At 46.2% G+C, this 12,537-nt stretch overlaps 1 protein-coding gene across 3 annotated transcripts in view; it reads left to right on the plus strand.

Annotated features, from left to right (window-relative positions):
* LOC121589189 (mushroom body large-type Kenyon cell-specific protein 1-like) overlaps positions 1–12,537 on the plus strand; it is a 96,572-nt gene that overhangs the window by 27,582 nt on the left and 56,453 nt on the right. For 2 of the 3 annotated variants that reach the window (XM_041907896.1, XM_041907897.1), the window contains one exon: positions 420–1,130. In XM_041907896.1, the coding sequence (XP_041763830.1) occupies positions 1,037–1,130 (94 nt within the window). In that variant the 5' untranslated portion in view covers positions 420–1,036. The remainder of the gene's footprint in view (positions 1–419; positions 1,131–12,537) is intronic. The other variant, XM_041907898.1, reaches the window with a different exon arrangement.

The raw sequence follows: 12,537 nt of genomic DNA on the forward strand, positions 1-12,537 counted from the left end.
CTGGCTACATCCTCCGTTACGAGGGCGCTTATGTTTGTCTTTTCTGTGTGCAATACTTTCTCGAGGATTTAAAATGTATATAATTTTTTCTCACCGTACCATTTCCGTTCGTATTCGAGCAATAGTTGCAGTAGTGTGCAGCTCGTATCAGGCAAGTATTTGGCGTGTTCCGGACTTCTTGCTTTGCATCTCGCTTGCCGATGCGTTTCGGTGTGTCACTCCATTTCTTTCCATCCCTTGGGCCATCCTATCGCGATGGGGCAGAGTGAAACGGCTGGGGGGAGGGGGAATCTTTACGCTTTCGAAATCCCGACCACTTGTTGTTCTGGTTTTCTTCTAAAATATATCTCCATTATCTTATTTTCTTGTTTTGGGTTGTATTATTTTTGTTTTCCTTTTTCCTGCCGCTCTACTTTCAGGCCACGCTACTACCTATTCCGTCTCTAGCGCCAGTCTGCATCAGTAGTTGTAGACAATACACAGTGTGCGCGTGTGAGTTTTGTGTACGTGTGTGTACGTTTAGTGGATGAAGAGAAGCTCTGATTTGGCTTGGTTTGTGCATTCCAATTTCGGTGCGGAATCACTGTAACGTGCAAACGACGTGTTGCGGGTGTGAGATAGAACTTCCTTTAACGGTGTGTGCGAGATAAAACAAAACAGAAAGCGTCGATAACGAAACATTAAAACGAAACACAACGCGTAAAGTGCGATATATTCCAGAACATTGCAACAGGTGTGGTGGCTTAGACGTTGCACGGGAAGTGCAATTTTTGTTTTCAAAACCTGCTGGCGAATTGTTGTTGCGTTCGAGATTGCTCGAGCTACTTCGGAACCATCAGTGATTGCCACCCACCAAGCGAGTGTGTCCGCGAGTTTGAGCGTGTGTGTGTGTAAGGGATAATGTAATGCAAAGATTTTCCTACACAACAAATTGCAGAGCCGGGACCACCTGTGGCTTCGTGGAATCGTGTCCTCCGTTTCACCGTGTGCTCCGCAAGAAGCTCTAGCTCCAACGCACATCCTGCGTCTCGATACAATGGCAGACTGCTCGTACGCCCGCTGTGTCCAGGAGCGGCGCTACATAAGACGTGAGCTGGCCAAGTGGACGAAAAATATGGTACACATAGTCGGTAAGTGTTTATTTATTTCTTATTACTTTCTGCATCAAACCCATGTATTGCCGCAAGTCGTACCGAGAGCAACGAGTTTGATTCTTGCGTCCTACAGGACGGTGCAGGAAAGCTTCAAAATAAAATCGATTCACAAATTTTGTCATTTGCACCTGCTGGTGGAAGTTTATCGCGGAAGTTTATACATTTCTCTGGCCTACGCCTTTTGTTGCCATGTCGAAACAAAGAGCTAGCGTTTTTTTCGCTTTGTTTTTGTGTGTAAACCATATCTTGAAGCGGTTCTGTGCGCGACCTCATTGCCAGACACACCTCGGCAAAACGCGAACAAGCAAGCAGTTCCTTTTCCGAGATACTTAATGGTAGTAGTAGTAGTAGTAGTAATACTGGTGGTAGTAGTGCATTCGCACGTCGGACGCGCGCAACAAGTGAAAATTTCCTATATTTTTGAGCTGCCTGCTGACGGGTTTTCTTTTTTATCCGCTTCTTCCTTTCGTTTCTTTTCGCTGGGACGATGTGGGTTGTGGCTGATGAAGGTGGTGATGGTCACGGAAAGTGTGCATCCTTCCCTCGCCGGCTCTGGCACGAGTAGCAGGGCGACGATGGGAGCACTTGTTGTTAGTGGCACGTACCAGTTCGCTGCTTTTTTATTTTTATTCGTTAACGTTTCTCACTTTCCCAATCTGCCCCATGGACGCACATCCTTGCCTGGCCGTCGTGCGCTGCACTAGTGTACATGTCTTGCAGGCGCACCCGGCAGCCAACTTTTGTTCGGCCTGGTGTTTGTGCGCGAAAGAGAAAAAAGCTCGAAATGTTACGGGTGGTGCCGAAGTGCACTCCGGCGATGGCATGCACACAGAAAGAAAGTCGTTGTATATAGAACGAAACTCACCGTCTCGACGGTGGTTGCTATGCACGGGAGCTAGGGGACGCGGGCGGAGTTGGAGTGGCGCGGCGCTGCGCCACCCCGGTGCAGGAAATATAATCAGGTTTTGCGCTTGTGTGTCAGTCGTTTCCGCTTTTCGTTAGTTTCGTTCGCCCTGCCTCGTCCAACGCTGTGCCATTTACTGTGCGAGTGCTTTTGGTGTGGCCTTCCTTGGGCTTCCTGTGCAAACACGAAAATATCAGCTCCTGGGGCACTCTTGGCACCTTCCGCACCGACCGCTCGGGACCGACCTTGCATCTCCGAGATGCAAGGGACTAATTCGAATGCTTCCCCGTCCCCTCCAATTGCTTTTCCATACTAAAGCAATGGGTGAAAACGATCAATTTTTGTTGTATAACGCGGCCTGCATCAACCAGCGCCCTGGTATGATATGTCTTGTGCTAAACCCTTTCCATTCGAGCGATCAGGGACGCTCGACGGTGTGGGAACGGTGAACATGTCCTGTGGAGCTCCCTGGACAACGACAAAAGCTTCCCACAAAAGCTTGCTGTCTCGCTCTGCTCGAGGAAGGCAATAAAAAAGCTCCGTCTTGAGAAAATATTTTGGACGGAGTACTCGGATGCACTTTTCTTCTATCGTCTTTCTGTCGCCTTGCTCCTGCGTCGGTCTGACCGAAACCGTTCCGTGCCAACATCACCCAAATGCCCTTCCCAACGTCTCGAGTTGAGGGGCTTGAAGATGTGGATCGAACGGGAAACTTCTCTAAAGCTACCCGTCCAAAAACACAGCAGGAAGGAGCGGAAATGTCACTTGCTGGTGAACTGCACTCTCCACCGTGTCTTTCGAGTCCCGTACCTCAGGGCGATCTTATCCCGCGTTCGACGCTAGTAGTCCAAATTTCGTCCCTTTCGGTATCTGCCATTTCCTGCAGGCTCCGCTTACCTCCATCGACTGTGGACTGGTTTTCTTTCCATCTTGCGCGTCCTTATCGCTTTCGCCAATGAAGTTGAACCGCTCCCTGTGCGAATGCACCCTACCACGAAATGGGATAAAACACGTGACTGTGTGTTAGAGCAGTGTGTGCCAGACGAGCAGACAGGGAATGTGGCAACCGTTTCCGATGCTGGTGGTAGTAGTGTGCTGCATACACACAAAGCTCAGCATGGAACAGGCAACAGGTTTCCGTTGCAAGTACGACCGAAAACAGCGACAAACGTCGACGCCATCCCGAGCCGGCAGCAGAGTGAGGACGGCAGTGAGGGTGAAAAGTTTTCTTTCCAGCACAAAATCGCACCATCAAATGGTGCGACGCCGTCGGTGCATTGTTGCCAGTAGGTCCTTGCGCGTTTGTGGAATGTTTGTCGGTTTCGGTCGGCGATGGCGACGGAGCAGAAACAGATGGCACGGTGCCTGGTCTTTTCACACAAATAAATCAATGTGGGATTTTCAATATTGAACCGATTGATGGATGGAACCGTCTCGCCCAAAATTGGTGGCAGCAACGTAATGGTGGGTAATGCGTTATTCATTCAATGCAATCGATATCGCCTTCTTCGAAAATTGCGAGTAACAAGTGGCACGGTGTAGAGGGTGTAGTGTATAATCTTACACTTTGTTTTGCAACACATATGGAAAAGATGATATGGGATTTTGATTAAGTACCGGATTTTGCATTTGAACCGGTTTGCAAGTTTTCATGATTTAAGGAGTTGTTTCGTTAGCCTTAAGGTTTTTTAAATATCTACGTTTTTTTTAAATCCCAAACTGCATTTTAAAAGTGATTATAATTTTGCAGAAAAGCTCATTGCACTGCACATTAAAGTTGTTACAAAATGGTAACATAAAATAAAAAGTTTGCAAGGATTTCCTTGATGTTGAAGTTGGAAGCATATAACTTCTTTAAGCCCATTTCGTCTGCTAGCAGAAAAAAACATTCTTCTCTGCTCAAAACATCACTGTTTTGTCTCGTAATCCCCTATCCCGTCGTTTCGCTCTGTCTCACAAGTTCAAATTCAACTTCAAACACTATTAATTGGCAGCATACATGCGACTCCGTCACGCATTCATCTCGTAACACTTGAGAAGCAACTGGTGGTTGTTCTCCGAACGGATCCTCCTTAACGTACTCACCTTCCCATTATTTGCACTGTGGACCCGGCTTCGCACTATGCACTGGAAGTGTGGACCCGGCAATGTACAAAATCACTTAATAACTTAATCCTTTTAACCGACGAATCTGACGAGCGGCCAAAAACATTTGCCCAAACAACCGAAAACATGTGCCGTATGGACAGTACCAGTCTACACGCTGGTACGCTCAGCCGGCAATCACGGTACGGCAAACGAACACGGTCTGCATGGCACCGGCAGGACACACACTACCGTACCAAAACGATACAGCATTCTCGTCGTTTGGGCGTAGGCCGAAAGTTAAATGGCACCCAAATCTGCAACGATCAACTTTTTGTGGGGTGAACTTTTGAAATTGATAGAGATAACCGGTCGTCTGCATTGGTCGTTCGGCTGACATGGTTCATGTGTGGGAATTTTGTGTGCTGCTGGTGTACCGTGCTCATTTGAAAGTGAGTATTTGAGGCAAGCGATAAGGATACAACATCCTTCAGCGTAGCTAAACGGCCGAAAAGGAGTGCAATCGTACGGATTGTCTCTCAAGAGGACAGCCGCTGACCAGAGTCTTGTACGTGTGCTCGGTTTTTCGGGAAAGTGGGCACTTTTTGTATCCAATCGTCGTTGCAATCGTTGTCGTGCAAGGCGAATGGTATGCCTCGCAAGCACAACGATAGAAACAAGTGGTCCCTGTCCAGCTGCACGTCAGGCGTTGGCAACATTGGGCACGATGCAACAACAAAGCCAGTCAACTGGTCGTCGCTGTAGCTTGCTATGGTTTTTTTTTTGCCAACGAAACCGTAACCATAAACCAACAGAATTGACCATTTTCGGGGTAAATCTGTTCACCCATACTCCATCGTTGCCTTGCCGCCGTTGGACGGAAAACGTTTGAAAAAGGACTCCAATGAAAGCGACCTCAAATACAAGCGTCAATAGCCTCAGCATGTTGCGCCTTGGCGCAACAAATGCAGAGGCAAATAGAGAGAGAGAGAGACAGAGAGAGAGAGAAAGAGAGAAAGAGAAAGAAAGAAAGAAAGAGAGAGAGAGAGAAAGAGAGAGAGAAATGCATGGAGAGTTTTCTGTTTCGATGCAGCTGGCCAGACAATTGGTTTCAGGCTCGGCGCGTACGGGCAAAACGGAAGCCAATTTTCCCATCACCACCCGCCCTGATAGCAGTAGCAGCTTTTGGTTCGCTCCTGTTGTCTGTGTCTTATTTTAGGCGGTTGGCAGTTGGACAGTCGCTTTCCTTTCATGAGAAAAATCCCACAAAATTTAAGGCGGAAACAAGCTGGCAGACTGTTGCATACGACTAGTTGTGGCTGTCGGATTCGTTTCCTGTGATTCGTTCGGGTGCTTGCCTTTCATGGGTTGCTGTTGGAAACGGTTGCACGTTGAATGTGGCAGAGCACAACTTCAGAGCTGTGTCCGTGAGGCGCTGAAGTACCTGTTAGCTTGGGCTGTTTGGGAAAATGTTGTTTTGGCCTAGTTTGTTTTCATATCGGCCGTTCATATCGTTTTGTAGGTGCTCATCTAATACAATTATCTACAGTTTTGTTTTGTTTCGAGCTTAAACTCTATGAACCGTTTTCATACCACTTACGATTGAAAGGATTCCGAAAGGGAAGTTGTACTTCAGGTGAGTTAAATTTCTCATTCTCTACCAGTGTACTGTTTCCACCAGGCGTCTCCATTATCCTCTGAAACTCTCTACAGAGGTACTACTAGATACATCATGACTTTTCATTACAAATAGGATTCCCAAAAACTGTGTTAAAACTGCAAATGATTTGCTTTCCATCCCACACCCCGTGAATGCTGCTGTTTCGCGAAATTTAAACCAAATAACAAGTTTCACACGCCAGACAGTTGACTTCCCGGAAGGCGGCATTATTTCTGGCGGTTTGTCTTTGCTCTTCGCTCGCTGCCATATGATGCGGTGAAATAGTGGCCTATCGAACGGCACACGAGGCTTCCGTGTCGCGCAACGGATATTGTTTGTTTACGCTTCGACCAAGCGTGCATTCGCCAAAAGCTCGCGACCTGGCACGGAACACGATGGGAAGATAATTTCATCCCCGCCTCCAGTAGCCTCCGGTCGCGGTGCACTTAGAGAGGCCACTCGCCTCTATCCGTGCAATTCCGTGCACTAAGCGCGTCAAGAGTACTCCAATGGTGGTTTGGCGTTTTTCGATGGTGTATAATGCCGTGACGCCGCCGTTATGACCATCGAGCTCACGTTGGCAGCGTGCCAGGCACCCGTTGGCGATGGCAAGCCGACGCTAGCTTCGCTGGCGGAAACACTTGTTGATGGTCTAGCCCAACCGCCAGCCGTGCAGTCTGTGCCGGTCGCATATCTTGCGCTGGAGCGGCACTGGGGCAAGCGAGCGGAAGCGGCCTACTCAAGCCGAACCCTTTCAAAACGGCTTGTAGAAATTGTCCCGGCAGGAGAGCGAATAGCGAGCACGGGATGCATACTGGTGCAAGAGATAGTGTCGTACTGGCCGGATGAATGGAATGTTGGCAAAAGTTTATGTCTTTTTGTCGGTGCTGTTGTTGGTGCTGTTGTTGTTGTTGTGGTTGTTGTTGTTGTTCTTATTGTTTTTGTTCCTACCTCTACCGCAGCTTCCGGTCTGTGCGGCCCACAATATTTAGCTAGCTGTGTGAGATGTAGCCTCGAGGCAGAATGAAAAATATGTGACGGACTGTGGGGAAGAGACAGTTCATCACTAAACAGCTAATCGACTTTCATGTTTATCGTACAACCACCACGGCAAGACATAATCACACGCATGGTTTACAATTAAAAGGAACCCTTGTAATAATGGGTCATACAGTAGATTTTGTAGCATCGTGTTAATGCAGCGTGTATCGTACTTAGAAACCTGAGAGCAACAGGTTGTCACCGCTATCTTTTGTTCTTGTCAAGTTGCTACTGAGCAATTAAATGGGACGTCATCACCTTAACGGTTTCACCATGCATGAAATCTAAAGCATCTGCTGAAAATTGAATAGCTATTTTAAGATGTGTTTTTCGTGTGTCTGTCTATATTACAATTATAAAAAATAAAACAGAAATTTTTAATATTTGTTGCCATAAATGAACAAATAATAATCATACAGAAGTACACATTAAACCTGATGGGGTTGAACCAACAAGACTGAGCAAAATTCTATCCCAATATAATGGAATCGGAGTCGTTGAGCCATCTGTATCCAGGCTGACAAAATCTCTATCCAAGCTATTTTTATTTACGAAAATGCCATAGGTTATGTCTGCAAATTAGCATCACCAGGACCGGGATGAACGCTGCCGGATAATGAACGTTCTTTCATTGGAAACCATCATCGATATATCACGTACAGCAGAAAAGGCTATCGAACTTCCAATCCACACTCGCTCTGGCTTGTTTCCATTTACCGTACTGGCTCCTAGCAAAAGAGCTTTGCCTCTAGTATGTTTTGAGCTGGGTGACAATTTTTGTGCTTTTCATCGCGTTGTTTGTCCATTTCCATCGCTTCGAATTTCGAAGACCAATCGTTCGCTTTTTTTTTGTACTGCCAAAAGATGCAACAAAGCAAATCGACAAAAAAGCAGTTGGCTTCTCCTATTCTCCTCCGCTCGTCGATAGGGACGATGCATGACCTCAAGAGTTCGTACGGTTCGTTCGAAAACAAAACAAATGGAGAAAACCACCCTCACCCCAACCACGATTTGCGATGGTTTCTTCATTAGAAATATCCCCGTCGCAGCGTTACAATCGCAAATGCTAGCGGGTGAAAAAGAGCGAACGGTCAAACAAAAATGCCAAGCTATACTCACACTTAGACAACGCAACGAATTCTCCAGGGGGCCTGCGAGGCAAGGGAAGCAAAAATTAATGATTTTTTTCACAGCCCATCCCGCGCTTCTGTCAGAGCTCCCTGTCCTGCTTTTATCCATCCGCGGCTCTCGGTTTCGGGCAGGATCTAATTTTTTTCCTCCCCTTCCACACTCCGCCGGTTTCACGTCTTCAATTTAAAGTTTTGCCCAGGACCCGGACCATTTCCGACAGTCCGTCCAGGGCGAGTCCCGGGACGTTGCACAGCACACTGGCGCAACGATGCGCTTCCTTATGTGCTTATTTATTATTCATTTTCATTCTACACGCCACCGCCGACGCCAGGGATGGCACTCGGTAACGAAACGCGATATTGCTCCGTCCCTGCTTTTGCACCCTTTAGTCCACTGGACGCTCCCTTTGGCCACAGTAGCCACCTAGCGCCCACTTTCATGTGTGTGCGAGCGGACCGTTCGTCTGTGCCAGTGTAGTTGAGTGCACTCGTAGGGTCAATGCAAAAACCGAATATCAAAGTACGAGCTGCTTCTCTTCCTCAATTTCGATTCCTTCACCATGTACACTGGAATGGAGCCAAGAAGGGGAATGCCACCCGACGGGCGAGAAAAGCTGAACCAAACGAAAAGAAAAGCACAAAAAATGGGATGGTCATCTTTTTCGTCTCCACGCATCCAGATCGTTTCGTTACCCGGGGCTCGCCTGCCTCTTGAGCGAGATGTCCAGTTGGGTTCGGATTTTTAGTAGAGGAACAAACAAAAAATATTGATGATATCCGCTTCCGCCTGTGCCAAGACGCAAACTATCAGGCCAAACCCTGGCTAGCTCTAAAGCGATGAGAAAAACGCTGAAATTGACGCACACATATATACACTTATACTGTCGCACACTGCAAAAAAGCATCGAAGAGTGTATAAAAATTGCATCAACCTTCTTCACACCCGTTGTACCACCACACTTGGACACATGAAGGAGAAGGTGGAAGGGATACAGTGGGAGTTGATTTTTTTTTTCCAGATATGCTCCTCAGTTTCCTAGTACCGTAGCACTAGTTTGTCGATGCTATAGCTGTTTCTTTCGCGCTCCCTTCCGATAAGACTTGTCTTTCCTTCAGTTTCGTTATTTTTCTCTGGTGCCATGGAGATTTTTTCCTCATTGCAGTTTCACCGATGGACGACGGAGCGCAAGAAAAACCGAGACGATTTTAGATGAAGCTGAGCACCGTTTTTTTGTGTTGTTGCGGCTGCTGCTCCATACATTTTATTTTTTGTGGATCTGCCTTCGTTGCCGTTCCATCTTTCTTCTTCCATGTGCAATGCGCACTGTGCAAATGCGCCTCCTTACACACAGGTCTCCTCACTAACACTAGCACAAGGCGGGTCAGGGTGGCTTAGTCAGGGGAACATGTGCCGGAATGGGACCAGACCAGACGTTCGTCCCAGTTGACCAACATCTCGAATGCAGGTTCGTCCACTTTGAGGGAAAATGTTTTTTTTTTTATATTTATTTTCCGATCCGTCCTTCAAATTCAATGGTTGGTGGTATGGTTTGTGCATTTATTATGGATTTTAATGTGTAATTTGTTTTATGCTTAAATTATAAGTGGTACGCAAGGTTTTTGTTTCGTATAATTATCATCTTTTGAAAATATTTGTTCATCCAGAGTTTATATCTTTATCTTCTTTAATTGAAATTAAAATAGCTTTAAATATACAACTGACCAGTTTTTGCCGATGCTGATCATATATAAAAGCTCTGAAAATACTCATTTACGGAAACAAAATCTGACATAACTTGACTGCGATTGAGCTTTTAGTACAATAGTGAATCATCATCATCAATAGATTGATATGTGAAAAATATAAGCTATTATAAAACTATTATAACTAATATCTGAAAAACCAGGATCAGTGGCCACGCTTTGATTCTCTGTGTTTATTCAATCCTAGCCCTGCAGAATGACACTATGTTTGGCATTCTTCCAGTCAATATGCATCAACAAACCACCAACAGGTGGTTTTACCACTGCGTTTGACGATAGCCTCTTTGGAGCTCTTGCCAACAGTACACATGCTTTCTGCGGTGAGAAGCAGTGTACGATTGTGTTGCATGCAATCGATGTGTAAGTTATTGAACTACTTATCCAATACATTAGAAAAATTATCCATTTTTAGTTCCATTCCATTCCAATACGAAATGAATAGCCGTTTTTTTTATAAACCGAACCAAAGCTATTGGTGTCTTTTTTATAGTTGTATCATGTAGATTTGAAGTTCGTTTGCTAAAACTATATCAAAAAGATTATAAAAACAAGCATCCTCGTTAGGCGAAAAACACCGACACCGCCAAAAAAAAAAAGGAATCTGTGAAATAATTAAACAAGACTTTCGTTTGTTGTACAAAAAAACAAGATAACCAAACAGAGCAACAGAGATGGAAACGCACCGAAATATAAGCACCGCTCGAGAGCTACCGCTACCGCCTTATTCGCATGCAGTGTGATAGAGAAGCGTGTGTATATAATAACATTTGGACGCATTATGTAGTTTTCTTGTCATAGTTTACTTTTTTGCACACACAGCGTCAAACAGCTCCCGGTGTTGTGGCGTTGCTTTCCCGCTTCCCTGTGCCGAGACATTTTTATAACGCTTTTTTCGGTCTGCCTTTCTTATTTTCCTGCCTTGTTCTCCTCCTTCGATTGCTAGTTTTCATTTCCTCGTTTTATTATATTGTTACCCCTGCCGTGCTTCGCCCGGTATGCTGTTGCTACTCGCACTACTTAAGCTGTTAGTGTTGGTGTTGATTTTCTTTTTCGTTCACACACCTACGGGCGAGAAGGAATTCCGCGTGTTTTCCCCCTTTCTTGATGCTGTTATTACATTTTATCCCTGCGCTCACCTCGTCCCACGCGTTGCACGATCGCGGCCTCATTCCTGCAAATGTTTTTAGTTATCAAGCTTCCTTCGCGAGGACGGTTCCGTTCAGACGATTTGGCTATTTTTCGTTCGTCACTTTTCGTTCGTTCGATTCGACGCTCGTGTGCATACTCTGCGCTCGTTCGCTCAACCGTTCGTGGCAAGGATTTTGTTGTTTTCTTCGCCTTTTTGGAAGCACCGAATCCCGAAGGATCCTGCTCGTATTTGCTATTTTCTAGTCGTCCCGTCCTTACCGTCTCCCATCACCACCCTGCCTCTACCGGCACATGCAGTCACACATACACCCAACCACTCCATCTCTATCGCACTGATCGTACCGTCTCTTTCGCCACCTTCACACAGCTGCAAACCGTGGCATTGTGTGCGTTGGGCAATACATTTTTCCCAACTCTTTGTTTTGTACATTTTGCAAAACCATCCTTTCCGTCCCTCGACCATGTTATCGCAATGCATTGCATTTCGGCTTCCTAGTCGCTTCATCGACTTCGCGTGCTGCACACTTTCTCTCACTGTACACTATCTCGTTCGCTCTCACTTTTCCTACCGTAAAGTCTCTCTCACTTTGTCTCGTTTGCTCTTTTTCGGATGCATATGCACAAACACCACGGCATTCTTGTTGTGATGGCGTGGAAAAACTAGCCAGCAGGAGCACCCCCACATGCCGTCTTTTGTGTCTTGCACCACGCGCGTCCTAGTTGAAACGGGAATTCGTTAGGGGTTCGTTCAGAGTTCGGTAGTTTTCGGGTCGTCTCACCATCCTTCGAACCAACAACCAACACCCCTATCCCTCTCCTTCTCTCAGACAACTTACGAAACTGAGTACGTTCGTGCTTCATCCCCATTTTCGCGCAAAATCCTGCAGGAAGAGTTCGGGTCAGGGGAGCAGGAGAAGATGTCGAATAGTGTGGCTCTAAACACCACCAGCACGCTAAACCATGGTGCAGCACTCCCACTTGATCGTCCTGCTTTTTACACTGTTTCGTTAAGCGGATCGGGAGAACGCGAAAGAGAGAGAGTGGGTTGGGGCAATTTTTCGGAACCAACCCGACCTGCTCACCACGCACCACGCTTCCGCTGTCAGCCTGCCGTCTTCTTGCACTTCCGCATTCTCGGCAATGTCGTCGCTTTTATTTGGACAAGTTTTTCGTCGATGGCGAGTGCAACAAGTGACTCTCGCCCGGACCGGGTCGATTCGGATGTTGTAGTAGTTCTCGAACAACAATACCGTGCGCTGCTAGCGATCCTGGCGTGTAGCATGCCAAATTTTCGGTCATTGCAAAACTGGTGTTTCTCACAGTGAAGTAAAAGTGCAACTAAAGTTTTTCAATATATTTGGGAAATGATCCCTTCATCTACAAAAAAAGCCTATAGTTGGTAGAAAATATACTGTTTTAGTTGTGTCCCAAATTTAAAATATATATCTGATGATAAAACGGGTTTTTGGAATAAAGAGACATTGGTGCATGCACCCTGGTGTTAATTTGATTGCTTGGTTCATTTAACAGCTGACTTCTGTAACTTGTCTGAGAGGAAGAGAATTCGGTGGAGACGCATGGTGGTCGGAGTGGCATGGGGAATATTCACTAAATCAAAATGAAGACAATTGTTTGGAAGGTGTTGCTGTG

The sequence above is a fragment of the Anopheles merus genome, chromosome 2R, assembly GCF_017562075.2.
Source record: "Anopheles merus strain MAF chromosome 2R, AmerM5.1, whole genome shotgun sequence".
Classification (NCBI taxonomy): domain Eukaryota; kingdom Metazoa; phylum Arthropoda; class Insecta; order Diptera; family Culicidae; genus Anopheles; species Anopheles merus.